Source organism: Amblyraja radiata, chromosome 8 (genome assembly GCF_010909765.2).
Source record: "Amblyraja radiata isolate CabotCenter1 chromosome 8, sAmbRad1.1.pri, whole genome shotgun sequence".
NCBI lineage: Eukaryota > Metazoa > Chordata > Chondrichthyes > Rajiformes > Rajidae > Amblyraja > Amblyraja radiata.
In genome coordinates, this window is record NC_045963.1 from 29,640,184 (window position 1) to 29,658,314 (window position 18,131).

Consider the following 18,131-nt stretch of genomic DNA (forward strand, 5'->3'; position numbering starts at 1 on the left):
ACGGATATAAGACAAGCTTCAGTGATGCTGAGCAAGGATGTAAGACAATCTGTAAGCTGTGTAGCAATGGCCGCACCCTGTAGCAATGCTTTGGTTTTATTTCACTCTCTCCTCCTTCCCCCGTACCTCAGCTAACTAGCGCAGGGACACATTTTGCTTGTTACTGTCATTCAATGCTTGACCAGCATCAAATATTGGATCAGTTTTAACACCATTATTAATGTACCTCACCATCTCATCCAAAAAGCTATGAAATGTAATCATGTTTACTCCAGGGTATATTGTGGCATTGACTTCCTCCTGGGTCATTCATCTGTAAAATACAATCCTGCCTTGTTCATTTTCATTCAGACGATGAAAGTGAGCATAACACATTTTGACCTGCACAGAATTTTCAGGATATTCCATAAGTACGGATTTTATTAATGGTAGGAGAATTAATGATATTTGCAATCAGAGGAATCAGGGGGCTCTTACACACAGATCACCGAAACCTAGCAACAAGGCACAGCAAGCAATTAGTGAAGCAAGCAGAATGCAAAAGTCCTTTATTGCAAGAGTACAAGATGAAGTAGATTTTAATGAAACTATTTCAGGCGCTTGCACGATTGGACCTAGGATATTGTGTAGCAGCCAGGTGTTGCTGCCGAAGGAAGGATAAACTTGTGAATATATGTTAATCATAAGTTATAATAGCAGAATTAGGCAATTCTGCCCATCAAGTCTACACCACCATTCAATCATGGTTGATCCATCTTTCCCTCTCAACCCTATTCTCCTGCCTTCTCCCCACAACTAATCAAGAATCTGTCAATCCTTTCCTTAAAAATACCATTCTTTCTATCCAGAGATACGGCCTATCCCGCTGAGTTACTCCAGCATTTTGTGTTTATCTTCAGTGTAAACCAGCCTCTGCAGTTCCTTCCTACACCTTAAAAATACGCAATGACGTGCACTCCACAGCCATCTATGGCAATGAATTCCACAGATTCACCACCCACTCACTAAAGAAATTCCTCCTCATCTCCTTTCCAAAGGTACGTACTTTTACTCTGAGGCTATGGCCTCTGGTCCTTGACTCTCCCAATAGTGGAAGCATCCTCTCCACATCCACTCTATCCAGGCCTTTCACTATTCGGAGCGGATGTGGGAGCACAATAAAAACTGGGATATCATGACAGTCCAATGAGGAGAGATTGAGCAGACTGTATACTAACAACTTTCCACACCTGTGGCATCCAGTTACCTGCCAGGCTTTGTCCTGCCCCATCTCTTTTCCAGCTTTCTCCCCGCTCATCATAAAATCCATTAATAAAATATGTTGACCAACGTCACTTAACCTGGGAAGCTTGTATGGGCTTGACAAATGTGACCAATCTATCCCAAAACAACATGGTTAATTCTACTCCCAACTCTCTTCCCGGTTCCTTCCTCCCCCCCCCCCCCCCCCCCCCCCCCCCCCCCCCAAATACAATCACTCTGAGGAAGGATTCTGACCTGAAACATCACCTATCCATGTTATCCAGTGATGCTAGAGGGCAGCACGGTGGCACAGCGGTAGAGTTGCTGCCTTACAGCGCTTGCAGCGCCTGAAACCCAGGTTCGACTACTGGTGCTGTCTGTACAGAGTTTGTACGTTCTCCCCGTGACCGCGTGGGTTTTCTCTGAGATCTTCAGTTTACTCCCACACTCTAAAGTCGTAGAGGTTTGAATGTTAATTGGCTTGGGTTTGTATACTTGGTATAAGTGTCAATTGTCCCTAGTGTGTATAGTGCGGGGATCGCTGGTCAGTGTGGTCTCGTGGGCCGAAGGGCCTGTTTCCGTGCTGCATCTCTAAACCAAAACTAAACCAAACTAAGCTACCTGACCCAACTCCAACACCTTATGTATTTTTTACCTATACTCGAGGCATAACTTTAAGTTGAGAGAGGTAATGTTTAAAGGAGATGTGTGGGGCAAGGTTTTTGCACAGAGGGTGATAGGTGCCTGGAACACACAGCTTGGCAGATAGGATAATGGTGTTTAAAAGGGTTTTAGAAAGGCAGAGATATGGATCATGTGCAGGCAAATGAGATTAGTTTATCGGCATTATGTTTGACATACATATTGTGAACCAAAGGGCATATTTCTGTTCAGTAGAGTTCTATAATTCTATATTCTATAATTTGGAACCATTATCCCAGAAGGTTGTGGAGGCTTAATTACTAAGTATATTTACAGCAGAGATCAGTTGATTTCAAGATATTAAGGAATAATGGAATAAGGGATTAGTGCAGCTGAATTGAAAGTTTAACTGTGATCTTATTTTATAAGATCACAGTTAAACTTTCAATTCAGGAAGTGGCAATAAAATCCAATTGGCTTTTCTCCTACTATTTCTCCTGTTCTTATTCCTGAGAGGATATAAATGTCCTAATAAGGCTTATATGTGCCAGTAGGGAAGGCTTGCCCATTTGAAAGAAATGTTATAATGGCAGGATTTGTTAAAGTGTGTGAGGGTGGCCAATTCAATGGCACTTTATTGTTGCATGTGAATGAAAGGTACAATGAAATTCATTTCTGTATACAGTTCAGTACAAGTATCACTATTTAGAAGCACTTAATATATTTCAGATAAGCATCTCAGATCTAGAAGTGTATAGTAAGAGTATATATAGTGGGAGAATATACAGAGTCACCAGATTTGGCATCATTTTCAAGTCCCAGTTGTTATAGGTATGGAGTTCTTAACCAAGCCAGTCTGAAAAAGGGTCACGACCCGAAAATGTCACCCATTCCCTCTCTCCAGAGATGCTGCCTGTCCCGATGAGTTTCTCCAGCATTTTGTGTCTACTGACCATGAAGGCTTGTTTTCCTGGCAGCATTGCAGGGTTGCCCTGGCCAAGCTTTGCTGTAGGTGTCCTCCACCGCTCTGTGCCGCTGCAGGCTACGTGTCCAGTCCACGGGGAGCCCCTTGGAGCGGCGTCCAGTCCAGCCGAGGCCCAGGCTGGTGCAGGGCCTCCAGCGGCCTACTCCACCGTCAAGTTGGACCGCACTGCCTCCCACAGTCTGTCCGCCCAACGGCTCTCCATCTAACTCTCTCCGCTCCAGTCCAGGGGCCGGGCTCAGCGGCTTCCCTCTCTACGCATTTTGTGTCTTCCTTTTATAGAACAACTTCTGCTGTTCCTTGTTTCTCCTGCAATAACTCATCCAGTTTACCATGTCCCAGCTTGAGAAATCCCACTTTATGTAATGGATTGATAGGGCCAGGATAAAGAGGTGAGAAATAATGTCAATCTGATCAAAATGTTGTTATGCAAACTAGTCTCATTGTCTTTGTTGCAATGCTTACAAGCCATCATCGTTATTGAGTAGCAATCCAAAGAGTTCAAGGTCTCAACCAGTGTTTTGACCTGCAGAATGGAGTTTATCGAAGGGACATCTCTTTTGTGCAGAGTTCATCCTTGTTTAAGTAAGGTGCCACTCAGTAGGAAGTGCAGAGAATTTCTATTGAACCATTGACATTATAGAGCCAATAATTCATTCAGTGAAATGTTAAATTCAGTACAAGTCGATCTGCACAATGGGATCATGCATAATTCGGGCACTCCAGGCTGATCATCTACTTAGTTTATCACCGTTAAAATCAAAATGCGCTGAGAGTTATTTAGGTTGCATTTGGGAATTATATTTTGCAGGATCCTTATTAGAGTCATATTTCATTTAGCAAGTAGGTCGGCACAGTGAAGCTGCTGGTAGAGCCACTGCTTCACACGCCAGAGACCCGTGTTCAATCCTGACCTCGGGTGCTGTCTGTATGAAGTGTGAAGTTTGCATGTTCTCCCTGTGACCACATGGCTTTCCTCCGGTGCTACGGTTTCCTCCTACAGTTGTGGGAGAGGGAAGGGTTGTGCGGGCGGGAGTGTGTGGGCGGGAGTGTGTGAGGGGTGTGTGGGCGGGGGGTGTGTGGGTGGGGGGTGTGGGGGGGGGGGGTGTGGAGGGGTGTGTGTAGGCGGGGGGGTGTGGGCAGGGGGGCCTGTGAGGGGGGGGCTGTGTGGGCGGGGGGTAGTTGTGGGGAGAGAGGGGTGTGCGGGCGGGGGGGAGTGAGCTAGGAGAAAAGACGGGGAAGAGCCTTGGGGGAGAGGGGGGCATCACAGGGGAGTGGGGGGGGAGGTGCCAACGAGGGGGACCAGAGGAGTAGTGGCTGAAATTGGTTGTGTGATGGGGACTCACAGTGGGCGGTGGTCGCTGGTCGTTCTCCTCCGCCAGGATCACAGTCTCCGCTTTCCGTTTGGCAATATCTCCGACTCAGGGCTGGGTCTCGCACACTGGGCTGCGATGGGTCTCTGACGCTGGGCTGCTGCTTGAGGCTGGGCTGCTGCTTGAGGCGGGTCAGGGCAGGGCTGGGCTGGGCTGCTGCTTGAGGCTGGGCTGCTGCTTGAGGTGGGTCAGGGCAGGGCTGGGCTGGGCTGCTGCTTGGGGCTGGGCTGTTTTGGGTTCCTCCGAAAGTCCGGTTGGAAATCTCCGCCAGCCACCCTCAACTCCAGTAAATACGCGATGGCGCAGAAAGGGGAGGACCATCCCGAGGAGTGACAGGGGAAGACACTAATCCGTGCGACGCCGACTAGCAGGAGAAGAGACGATCTGCGCACGCGCGTTTTTAAGATTTTTAAACCTCGCTAACGTTTACGACATTCAACCTATCGGAACGAAACTTGGTGCAATCGCAGCGCAGGAGAATGGTGAGTGAACTGGCAAAAAATCGTAGCGCCATCGCGAACCGTTTTTGAGCAAATGGAAAGACCGCCGAACCGGAAGATAACAAGATCAGAGTTTTAGTTATGTATAGATGCACGGTGGCTGGTAGAGCTACTGTAACACAGTTCCGGAGCCTGGGTTCAAGCCTGACCTCAGCTTTTGTCTGTGTGGAGTCAGCACGTTCTCGCTGTGTCTGCATGGAATTCCTTTGGATGCTCCGGTCGGTTTCCTCCCACATCCTAAAGATGTGAGGCTTTGTAGGTTAATTGGCCTCTGTAAATTGTCCCCAGTGTTTGGGGAGTGGATGCAAAAGTGAGATAACGGAACTAGTGTGAGCGGGTGATCGATAGTCAGCATGGTCTCGGTGAGCCAGAGGGCCTGTTTACCTGCTGTTTCTTTCAATCAATATGCTCAAATATGGCAACATTTCTGAAAAGGTTCTGAAAAACATCTGAAGAAGGAACAGGAAGTCAACAGAAAATGCAAAACAGAGAAAGACACTTATGAAAGCAAAATAAAATCATTTCTTGTGACATATGTATTTTTGTTGGCCTGTCGAATTGTGACTGCACAGAAATGTAATTACAGGTTGGCTGTTAATCAAGAAAAATATATTGATAAAGTTTATTACTTTCCAATGTTTTATTCTCATCTAATTTTGTTTGAAGTTGTAGATTAATGTGGGTTAAGATGAGAATCTCTGCTTTGCAATGTGTATTCAGGATAACACTAGGAATGATGCCAATGTGAACTCAGAAAGCCATCTTGAGAAGTGATGATGATGTTGAGGGAAGAAATTAAGAGCTGGGGAGGGATTACATTCTTGAGCTTGTACCTAATAATGACATGGGAGAGAAGGAGGTCAGAAATTTTATATTGGGAATGGCTGGAGAGTATCTATTGCATATATATAGTATACTAGACCAAGGGGGAGGGGGTGCGTTGGAGGGGGTGTAGTGGGGAGGGGGGGCAGAGGGGGAGGGAGAGAGAGGAGGGGGGAGAGAAGGATGTAGAGGGGAGGGGAGGGAGGGAGGGAGGGGAGAGAGGGGGGAGAGATGGAGGGAAAGAAGAGGGGGAGAGGAGGGGTGGGGGGGGAGGGGGGAGGGAGGAGGGGGGTGGAGAGGAGAGGGGGAGGGGGAAGGGAGGGGGAGGGAGGTAGAGGGGGAGGGAAGGGGGTGGGGGAGGGGGAGAGAGAGGGGGGAAGGGGGGAGAGAGGAGGGGGGAGGGAAGAAGGGGAGAGTGAAGTGGGAGGGGTTGGTAGATGGGGAAGGGAGGGGGGAGAGAGAATAGAGGGGCAGAGAGGAGGGGGGAGAGAGGATCGGGGAGGGGGTAGTGGGTAGGTGGGGCAGAGGGGAGGAGGAGGAGGGAGAGAGAGGAGGGGGAGAGTGGGGGGGGTAGAGGGGAGGGGGAGAGAGAGTAGAGGGGAGAGAGGGGGAGAGAGGAGTGGGGTAGAGAGGAGGAGGATGGGAGCCGGGCGAGCGAGGGTGCTGCGAAAAGCGGAGAGAAATAACAGGAAAAAATGAACCAAATTTTCAGATGAGGTGATTTTCGACATCATGAGGTAAATCTCTACCGGAATATCACCATTAACGCATCGGGTTTTCGAGAAGATTTGATTCACATGCAAGTAAATATAATAATGATCAGAGTTTTATAAGTATGTAGATATATAGCAGATGTAACACCAAGGCATAGTCGGCTACGCACCAATACATATATTGCATATACAGTATATAGTATATATATAGTGTATATAGTAAATATTGCGTGCAGTTCTAGCTGCCCCCACTACAGGATAGATGTGTGAGGCTTTGGAGAGGGTGCAGATCAGGTTATCCAAAGTGCTGCCTGGATTAGGTAGTAGTTCTGTGTAATGCGCAGTTTCGGAATACAACGATCAGATAATGGAGTGCACGTGAGACCACATTAGGTCCCGCTAAATCGGCAGCAAATGTGAAGTACAAATATTTGGTTTCTTTCGTCAATTCAATAAACAGCGTTGTTGCCACTTAATCTCCAGAGTCAACACAGCATTGGAACTGATATTGCAAAACTGGGCTTCAAAATGGATATAACCTCCCACAATCATCTGCAAACAACATTTTGTCATTCAAAGAGAAAAATAGACTTTTTTTTCGCCACAGACACCAGTAAGTAACTTATGGGTCTGTCCCACTTAGTCGACTGTTTAGGCGACTGCAGGAGACTGCAGTTGCCACATGGTCGCCACATGTTCGCGGGTGGTTGCCGGGGAGTCGCCTTCATGGTCGTGAGAAGTTCCCGCATTCTGGGAACTAGTCGCGGCCCTCATTATGGTCGCCATGAATTTTTCATTATGTTGAAAAATTAGCGGCGACCAGAATGAAGCCGCCATGGAGAGTAGCGAGAATTCTCGTGCCGTAGGTAGGTCGCCGGGAGGTCCTAGTGGGTTGCCAGGAGGTCGAAGATTCTCTGAGGTTCTCGTAGGTTGTAGCTGGCTCTGACCGGTGAATTTCATTGGCTCATTGGGGAAAAAAAGGTGAGCAGTAGTTTTCAGAACCAAGGTTCACCGACCGGTAATGTTAAATGTCCGCCGAGCTTCACAGCCGTGTATCTCTGGCTTCTTAAAACTTGTCTCCACTCCTTCTCCCCCCCCTCTCCTCCCCTATTTTAAAGGACTTACCATACACTGTGCTTTAGCCATCTTTTTGCAACTCCTCTTCATCGCGGTGTGTGCCTGTTTCACATTGGCTTTGCACCGTGTGATTTTTTTTAGACAGCGATCCCCCGCATAACAGGCTGGTGAAGGAAGCGATGTGTTTGCGTGTGTGCTCCACTCTGACAGTCGCCGTTCCAGTGGCCAGTTTGACAGTTGCCGGCAGTCTGCTGAAAACTCACCCAAGTGGGACAGGCCCATTACTCTTCTCTCGAGATACTACATGTGTAGAAGGGGACTAGAGAGAAGCAGCAGCACAAGGCAGGCTGACCAAGAGTTGACATTTTACCACAAAAGGACACAAAGTGCCAGAGTAACTCAGTCAGTCAAGCAGCATCTCTGGAGAGCATGGAAAGGCGAAGCTTTGGGTTGAGACCCTTCTTCAGACTTCAGACGTCATGGATGCTGCCTGACCACTGGTGATGCTGTTAAGAGGTAACTCTCTTTGGGAACTTTGGGCAGAGTAGAGGGGTAGCATGGGAATAGTAGCAGCTATTAACGTGAACCCAGGCAAGATTCAACAGCGAGTGAGCGGCACCTCGGACAGGGCAACTTGGTCGGCATGGTTACATTGGGCCTATTACTGTGCTGTATGTGGGAGTCATATAGACATAGAGCATGGAATCAGGCCCATAGTATGTGGGATAGAACTAGTTGAGTTTAGTTTATGGTCACGTGTACCGAGGTACCGTGAAAAGCTTTTGGTGCATGATAGCCAGTCAGCGGAAAGACAATACATGATTACAATCGAGCAATCCACAATGTACAGATACATGATAAAGGAAATAACTTGAATAACGTTTAGTGCAAGATAAAGTCCAGTAAAGTCCGATCAAACATAGTCCAGGGGTCTCCAATGAGGAGAACTGGTGTGCAGATGATAAATTGCCGGTGTGACTTAGTGGGCCGACAAGCCTGTTTCCATGCTGTATCTCGAAAATAAATGAAAAAATGACTGAAATTACTTTGATCAAAATTACCAATGACATCCTTTGCAACTGTGGCATGTTCTGCGTATTTTTTCTGTAGCTCCAAATAGAAAACTGAAAGCTGCTATCTATCGTTGGTTACAATACTGGATTCAGATCAAGCCATGAAATTATATTTAGATGAAGCAGGGAGCTTAATTGCCACTGTATGAGCTTGACAGACAGCACACTCAATGCTTGGTCTCCCTGTAACTAATAAATAAGCAGCAGGGATTCTAAACTCCCTCTAATGAGTAATTGCACTGTCTGCAATTGAATGTTTAGACCCTGTGGCTATATCTGGTTGAATAATCTGAAGAGTGCTCGACAACCAATTTACAATTGGATTATTGTCTTAACTTCTTTTGTACATAAAATTTAGGAACATACAGAAAACAAAGTCAAGCTGAGAATGTTGTTCTCAGATAGGAATAATCGTCCTTTTTCAGTAGAATATTCACCAACTGTGAGTTATCCCGGTGTTCCTGTGCATTACCAGAAAAACTCAGACTTTGTCCCTCACGGTTGTGTATTCTGTGGCACCAATGCTGTCCATCTGCCTTCAATTTGAACACCTAGGACGGAAGTCCTTTTTGTCATTGAAATGTTGATTATAGAACATGGAACATTGAACAGTACAGCAGGAACAGTCCCTTCGGCTACCAATGTCTATATTGAACATGATGCAAAGATTCAATGATTCAATATAACATAAGGGCTATTTACGATGTCACCGCAGAACCTCAAACAATGGGTAGGTGGGGACCCGGCATGTCCCTTGTGTTCAGAGGTGGCAACATTGAGGAATATTTTGTCAGGATGTAGGACTAGTCTTTCTCAGGGTCGGTATACTTGGCGACATAACCAGGTGTGGAGCGTGCATAGCTGCAGCAATTGAGAGGAGGGGAGCACAAGTGAATTCAGTAGGCATCAGGACTGAGAGTGTAGCGATTCATTTTGTCCGTGAGGGAGAGAAAGGTAGAGGAGGGAAGTTTGCAGATAGGCATGAGTCAGGCCAGTTACGGGGAGCCAATGATTGGGAGATGCGGATAGATTTAGGAGGAAAGCTTGTTATTCCGCAGGAAATAATTGCTATTAGTTTGAGGCCTGATATAGTGTTATGGTCGTTAGTCAGTGGTTAGTGTATTTTATAGAACCAAGGGTGATATTTGTGGTGTTACAAGCTTAATGATGAGCTACGATTAGTGGAAGATAGGATACCAGAACCAACTGTTGAGCCTTCCAAAGGTGTCGTGGGCCTAACTCAACGAAACATCAATGAAGGGAGGTGCCCACTTGATAACCCTAATGATATACTTGCATCTACAGGATTAGTTTTTTTCTACGAGCTAATTAATATGTAGGTAGCTGGGTTTTTTTGCATATGGAGTCATTTATTGTAAGTTGGTATAGTTAATTAGATAGTTAGATAATACTTTGGCTTTGGGCTTGGTTTTCTTAGTTGAGCGCTTATCCTGGATGTAGTACTTTGTGTTTTAATTGTAATATAATTTATCGTCACATGTACAGTGCAATTCTTTGGTTTGCATGCAAACTGGTAAAATCACACGGTAGACAAAAATGCTGGAGAAACTCAGCGGGTGTGGCAGCATCTATGGAGCGAAGGAAATAGGCAACATTTTGGGTCGAAACCCTTCTTCAGACTGATGTGCGGGTGGGGGAGTGGGCGGGAAGAAGAAAGGAAGAGGTGGAGCCAGTGGGCTGAGGGAGAGCTGAGAAGGGGAGGAGAAAGTAGGGACTACCTGAAATTAGAGGTCAAAAAGTGTAAAATCACACTATAGATAAGCACAATCATAGATAAGTACAAATATGTAACAATTGTAGTGTGAGAATAGTGGACTTCATCAAGGCAGGCTTAAAAGAGTTGCACCATTTCTGGCACCAACTTGTCCCCTTCAAGGTTCTTAATAGCACAGAGTCTAATCTTGGTTTTAAAAGCCTGTTGTCCTGGTGGCAGCACTGGGTCGGTGTTGCAGAGGTTTGCCTGGCCTGGTGATACTCTCTTCTGGCTCCACATGATCTGTACCCTTCCATTCCCAAAAGCCTCTAAAACACCACTATCTGCCTCCACCTCAGGCAACACATTCCAGGCATCCACCACTGTTGTCTAAAATAGTTGCCCTTTAGACATTGCCCTTTTCTACCCTATCTATGTCTCATAATTTTGCATACTTCTATCAGGTCTCCCCTCAGCCATTGGCATTCAGAGAAAGCAAGATCATCTCTGACCCCTCTCACCCTGTCCACAAACTATTTGAATCATTCCCTCTGGAAGGCGACTCCAGACTGTCAAAGCTGCCACATCCAGGCATAAAAACAGTTTTTTTCCACGAGTAGTAGCTCTACTCAATAATCAAAAATCTGTAGCCTCCTTTTGCTCTGGTATTTTATTTAATTCACATGTTTAATCGATAATGTTTTATTATTAATATTTAATGTTTTATGTGTCATTCCTAACTGTCACTGTATGTCATGTTGTCACTTGCAGGTGGAGCACCAAGGCAAATTCCTTGTATGTGAATACTTGGCCAATAAACGTATTTATTCATTCATTCAAAACTGTCCAATCTCTCCTTACAGCTAATTCAGTATTCAGTCAGTATTCAGTATTTATTTAATATCATTTTCACTGAGTACTTGCATACACAGAGGAAATGAAAAAACGTTACTCGACCAGTTTCCATTCAGTGTAGTTAGTAAAAAAAGGATAAATACATAGCGCTTTAAAAACAAATTAAAATTACCATATCTAAAAACAGAAAGTAGGCCTAAAATTTACAATAGAATAAAAACAGACATTCCGACCGACAGTGGCTTTACTTTGACAGGTGCCTAGCTGTCAAAGTATGGACGAGGTTGAATGTGTTGGTGAACGATATTTGGGGAGGGAACACAGTCCGTTAATCAATCTTATTGCCTGTGGGAAGAAGCTGTGGAGCATCCTGCTGGTTTTGCAGCTGATGCTCCTGTACCTCTTCCCAGATGGCAGAATGGAGAAGATGTGGTGTGATGGGTGGTAGGGGTCCTTGATAATGGAGATGGCTCTACTGATGCTCCGCTTCTTGTAGATCTCCAACAGGAAAGGGAGTGGGGCACCAATGATCCTGCTGGCTGTCTTCACTATCCTGTTGAGTTGATATTGTTCGTAAGCCTTGCAGCTCCCAAACCAGGAAGTGATGCCGTAGGTCATTATGCTTTCGATGGTGTCCCTGTAGAAGGTCCTTAGATGAGCAGTAGGGAGACCTGCTTTCCTAAGTCTTCGGAGAGGGTGGAGACGCTGCTGAGCTCTTTTGATCACTGCTGTGGCGTTGGTCGTAGAGGTCAGGTCATCCGCCAGGTGGAGTCCTAGGAATACCCTCTAATCGAGACATCATTCTGGTAAACCTTTTCTCCACCCTTTCCAAAGCCTCCTGTATTGGGGCAACCAGAACTGCTCGCAATACTCCCAATGCTTCTTAATCAAAGTCCTATCAAGCTGTATCATGACTTCCTTACTCGTATACCCAATGCCCAAACCAATGAAGGCAAGCATACCAAATGCCTTTGTTACCACTCTGTCTAATTAAGTTGCCACTTTCAGAGAATTAAGGACTGGGATCACAAGAAACCTCTATTCCCCTTAATTTCAATAATTGTGCTATAGATTTCTGTTGATCACATTGAAGGTAAATATGGTTCTGAATCAACAGACAAGAGGTTAAAATTCACATTATAATCATGAGTAGGAAGGAACTGTGGATGCTGGTTTATACCAAAGTTAGACACAAAATGCTGGAGTAAATCAGTTGGTCAGGCAACATCTCTGGAGAAAGGGAATAGGTGACATTTCAGGTCAGAACCCTTCTTCATATCTGCTTTTGTGCTAACTGACAAAGTGCCCAACCTCTTCTCACTCACAGTTTTACAGTTTTCTCCATACTTTCACCTTTCACGAACCACCCCCAATCCTCCCCTTCTCTTTGTTGACTTTTGCTGAATGTTGGCTAATGACTGAATGTCTACTACAAACCCAATGATTCCCATGTGCAGACACAAATTGCTGGAGTAACTCAGTGGGTAAGGATATGCTGTGAATGGAGGAATGCAGATCATGTGGAGCCAGAAGAGATTAGTTTATCCTGACTGACAGTATCACCAGTGCCAGGTAAACCCCTGCAACACCGACCCAGTGCACCTCTGGAGGAAAAGAATAGTTGACTTTCAGGTCAGGCCCCTTCTTCAGGCTGAAAGTAGAGGTTGGAGGGGGGGGTGGTGAAGAACTTGTGGCGAGAGAAGACCAAGACCAATCAGGGCCAGCAACAAATGATCTCAGGAAGGGAGGTGCCCTGTGAGGCCCATTGTTGGCTGGGGAAGGTGTGATCTCAAGAGGGAAACAATGTGGTGAACTGTGGAACTGGTTAAATGGCTAGGGTGGAGGTAGAGGGCAAGGGGAGGGGAAGGGAGTGTAAATGATATGATACGATAGTAAATAGAAGTTACTTAAAATTAGAGAATTCAACGTTCATACCACTGAGTTGTAAGCTACCTTGCTTACACTCACTCCCATCCCCCGTCCACTCTCCTCCATGTTATGTGTGTTTCAGGAGAACCCTGCACTTCTGGTTAATTACCATTAATACTCCCTCCTCCTTTAACCTTGTTATCATCTAATCTCCGTCCCTCAATTGTTCAATAGTCATTTTGTTGCCACATATATCTAGGCAGAATTAAATGCTTTGTTTTGCATGCAATCCTGTAAAACCATTCCATACATATGCATAATCATACATAAAGCAGGAGTGCAGTGATGTAGTGTTGAAAAAATAGTAGATCTCTTCTGAGGCAGTACACACGAGTCACCACACTTCCAGAGCAACCTTGTAGCTTTCAAGTACCAAAGTCTAAAACATTTTGAGTCTTATCCTGCCCCCATTGTCCTAATGTTGGCACTGCATCAATGAGTAGTGGTCAGCCTGGTCTGGCAATAACCCTCCCAAATGAAAAGTAATAGACATGACAAAATAACTCTTTCTTGATCTCCATAAATGCTGACTAACCTGCGGAGTGTATTAACACAATTTCTGTATTTATTTCAGATTACCCAACAATGGTAGAATTTAACTTTTATAAAATGTAGCCACAGCTGCCTTATTCCTTTTCGCCCCTTCAATTTTTAGGTCCATGGATCATTACAACCTGTGGTGCAAGTGGCCCCAAAGGACCGACACAGACTCAATGCAACAATGCGTACCGCAATACAAATACATCTGTGGTGGTCGTGGCTGGCAGAATTTGGCAAGGCATTCAGAAGTGGAGAGTGCCATCAACCGACACATACAAGTAAGTGTAGACCTCCTTACTTCAAAATTCACCTTTGAAACAGGACCAAGCATTTATTGTCAATCACTTTAACCATTGAGATGGTATGTGTCTTCATGTTAAATAGGCTCTGAACTACATAGACTTGGGGCATAACTTTTTGATTTGCACTACTATTGTTTGTTTCTTTGGTTTTATATATATATATATATATATATATATATATATACACATACGCGTGTGTGTGTGTCTATATGTATGCACACAAACACACACACATGTATATATATATATATATATATATATATATATAGTGCATTCAGAAAGTATTCGGACCCCTCACTTTTTCAACATTTTGTTACGTTACAGCCTTATTATAAAATTGATTAAATTCTTTTTTTTTTAATCATCAATCTACACACAATACCCCAGAATGAAGAAGCGAAAACAGGTGTTTAGAAAAGTTTGCAAAGTAATTAAAAAGAAATAACAAATATCATATTTACATAAGTATTAAGGTCCTTTGCTATGACACTCAAAATTGAGCTTAGGTTCATCCAGTTTCCATTGATTATCCTTGAGATGTTTCTACAACTTGATTGGAGTCCACCAGTGATAAATTAAATTGATTGGGCATGATTTGGAAAGGCACACACCTGTCTATATAATGTCCCACAGTTGACAGTGCATGTCAGAGCAAAAACCAAGCCATGAAGACGAAAGAATTGTCCGTAGACCTCCGAGACAGGATTGTGTCGAGACTCAGATCTGGGGAAGGGTATAAAACAATTTCTGCAGCATTGCAGGTCCCGAAGAGCACAGTGGCCTCCGTCATTCTTAAATGGAAGACCTTTGGAACCACCAGTACTCTTCAGAGAGCTGGCTGCCCGGCCAAACTGGGATAAGTCGGGGGAGAAGGGCCTTGGTCAGGGAGGTGACCAAGAACCCGATGGTCACTCTGACAGAGCTCCAGAATTCCTCTGTGGAGATGGGAGAACCTTCCGGAAGGACAACTATATCTACAGCACTCCACCAATCAGGTCTTTATGGTAGAGTGGCCAGGCGGAACCCACTTCTCAGTAAAAGGCACATGACAGCCCGCTTGGAGTTTGCCAAAAGGGTTGTTTTCTCTGGTGCTCTGGTCTGATGAAATCAAGATTGAACTCTTTGGCCTGAATGCCAAGCGTCACGTCTGGAAGAAACCAGGCACCGCTCATCACCTGGCCAATACCATACCTATGGTGAAGCATGGTGGTGGCAGCATCATGCTGTGGGGATGTTTTTCAGCGGCAGGAACTGGGAGACTTGTCAGGATCGAGGGAAAGATGAACGGAGCAAAGTACAGAGAGATCCTTGATGAAAACCTGCTCCAGAGGTATCTGGACCTCAGACTGGGGCGGAGGTTCACCTTCCAACAGGACAATGACCCTGAGCACACAGCCAAGCCAACACAGGAGTGGCTTTGTGACAAGTCTGTGAATTTCCTTGAGTGGCCCAGCCAGAGCCCGGACTTGAACCCGATCGAACATCTCTGGAGGAACCTGAAAATAGCTGTGTATCGACGCTCCCCATCCAACATTTCAGGGCTTGAGAGGATCTGCAGAGAAGAATGGAAGAAATTACCCAAATACAGGTGTGCCAAGCTTGTAGCGTCATACCCAAGAAGACTTGAGGCTGTAATCGCTGCCAAAGGTGCCTCAACAAAGTACTGAGTAAAGGGTCTGAATACTTATGTAAATGTGATATTTCAGTTATTTATTTTTAAATTACTGCAAAAATTTCTAAACACCTGTTTTTGCTTTTTTATTATGGGGTATATATATAGTGTGTGGATTGATGATAAAATAATGAATTTAACCCATTTTAGAATAAGCTGTAATGTAACAAAATGTGGAAAAAGAGAGAGACAGGGACACAAAGTTCATTGGCTATATTTAAGAGGGAGTTAGATGTGGCCCTTGTGGCTAAAGGGGGTATGGAGAGAAGGCAGGTACAGGATACTGAGTTGGATGAGCAGCCATGATCATATTGAATGGCAGTGCAGGCTCGATGGGCCGACTGGCCTACTCCTGCACCTATTTTCTATGTTTCTATGTTTCTAAAAGCTGGAGTTACTCAGCAGGACAGGCAGCATCTCTGGAGAGAAGGAATGAGTGACGTTTCGGGTCGACACCCTTCTTCAGACTCAGATATTTATACATATATCCTGAAACAGAACAGTGAAATTCTTACTTGCAGTAGCACGACAGATATGTAAACATAGTACTCTGTAAAATCCATAATAAATGACAAATATATATATATTTGTTATATATATTAAACACATACACTATATTTTATACTATTACTAAAACTCTTCGTCTTGTTTGTGGCTGTATGTGTATGTGCCACTTTCCTATTTTCCTCCAAACGCTAGGCCACAGCCTTCCCATTTTCACACATTCTACTCACATGTTTCCCATCGAGGCGATAAACATCTTCTCGTCGCATTCCCACCTATATTTCCGCACTTTTTAATCGTTTAAAGTTTTTTTAAAAGCCAGAAAACACACCCAATTCGATAAAAAAAACCTGAGTGATGTCACAATCGACTCGCAAGGCAGGACGGGACACTCCGGGAGGATGGGGCACTCCAGCGCACTCGCGTGGCGGCTGCTGCCGGCGCACGTCGGGGAGGGTGGGGCTGGAGCTGGAGTGAGAGCTGAGCCCGGGGCTTGGGATGGGGCCGTGACTGCCAACACCCGACACCTGGTGGCGAGGGTGGTGCTGCGGGCCCTGGCTAGAGCCGAGCCTGGTGCTCAAGCTGGAGTGAGAGCCAAGCCCGGGGCCGAATTAAAAGCCGCTGCCTGCACCAAGTCATGGCCGGGTCTAATGCGAGAACCAGGCCAAGTTCCAGGCCCTGGCGCTGCTCTACGACCTGGGTAGGTCCTGGGGAAGGGAATGGGAGTGAGGGGAGGAGGATGAGGGAAATGAGGAGGAGGGAGATGGGGTGGGGATTGGGATGGTAGAGGGAGATGGGGTGGGGGGGGTGGATGAGGGAGATGCCCCCTCCTTATCTACCCTCACTCCCACCGTCTCTACCCGCCTCCCTCTCTACCTCCCTCCCTCTCCCTCACCTCACCCTCTTCCTCTCTACCACCCTCCCTCTCTATCCCCCTTCCTCTCTACCCCCCCTCTCTTCCCCCTCCCTCTCTACCCCCTCCCTTGCCCTCTCCCTCGCCCTCTCCCTCTCCCCCTCCCCAACTCTATCCCCCTCGCTCCATCTCTACCCCTCTCCCTCTCTCTACCTCACTCTCTCTCTTCCCCTATCCCTCTACCCCCCTCCGAATACCCTCCCTCTCTACCCCTTCCCTTGCCCTCTCCCTCCCTCGCCCTCTCCCTCTCCCCAACTCTATCCCCCTCGCTCCATCTCTACCCCTCTCCCTCTCTCTACCTCACTCTCTCTCTTCCCCTATCCCTCTACCCCCTCCGAATACCCTCCCTCTCTACTCCCTCTCTACCCCTCTCCCGCTCTACCCCCTCTACCACCCATCCCTCTCTAGGGATTGAAGAGGGAGGGTGAAGTGGAAGAGGAAGGTGTGCTGGGGGATGAGGAGAAATGAGCCGCGCCTGCGCAGTTGGGAGCTATGCGTGAGTGGTGCAATATACCGTTAGGGGAACGACTTGCATTGTGGGAACAGGTGAGTGGTGGAATCTTACGTTGGGGGAGCAGACCCAATGGGTATGCACTTAGTCTGCACTGTAATGCCTCCATCTTCTTTGTCATAACGGGAACCCGTCAGCCGCGCCTGCATAGTTGGGAGCTATGGGTGAGTGGTGGAATATTGCGTTCGGGGACCAGCCCTCCCATGTGATGCCGCCCCCCCCTCTGGCATTGGGGGACTTGGTCTAGTGTATATATATATATATTTATATGTATGTGTGTGTGTATATAACTGTGAGTTCCCCTCCACTGCGCAGGACAAGAGGATTTTTACCATTGATGAAAAATAAAAGTTATTAGTGTTTAAAAAATGTTGAGATTCTCTCACCTGAAGGCCACGCCCCTTCCGGAGGTAATATAAAACCTGGAACTGTTGAGTGCCTCAGTCAGTCTCTGCAAGATGGGGGAGCAAGAGGGTCACGTCTCTCAGTCTGAGCTGTGAATAACACTGAACACATGTCTACTAAACTGTGATTAGTTTTACTGACCAGTCAGTGCCGTTAAGATGGTTTGAAAATGTAGTTTGGAAATGCCAAAACTGTGTTGCCTTTGGTTTGGAAATGCTAAAGCTGTGTTGCCTTTGGTTTTGAAATGCTAAAGCTGTGTTGCCTTTGGTTTGGAAATGCTAAAGCTGTGGTGCCTTTGGTTTGGAAATGATAAAGCTGTGTTGCCTTTGGTTTGGAAATGCTAAAGCTGTGTTGCCTTTAAT

At 46.0% G+C, this 18,131-nt stretch overlaps 1 protein-coding gene across 1 annotated transcript in view; it reads left to right on the forward strand.

Annotated features, from left to right (window-relative positions):
- The window catches only part of alk (ALK receptor tyrosine kinase), a 288,715-nt gene that overhangs the window by 126,025 nt on the left and 144,559 nt on the right, over positions 1 to 18,131 (forward strand). The window contains exon 4 of the mRNA XM_033025471.1: positions 13,578 to 13,740. Within this exon, the coding sequence (XP_032881362.1) occupies positions 13,578 to 13,740 (163 nt within the window). The remainder of the gene's footprint in view (positions 1 to 13,577; positions 13,741 to 18,131) is intronic.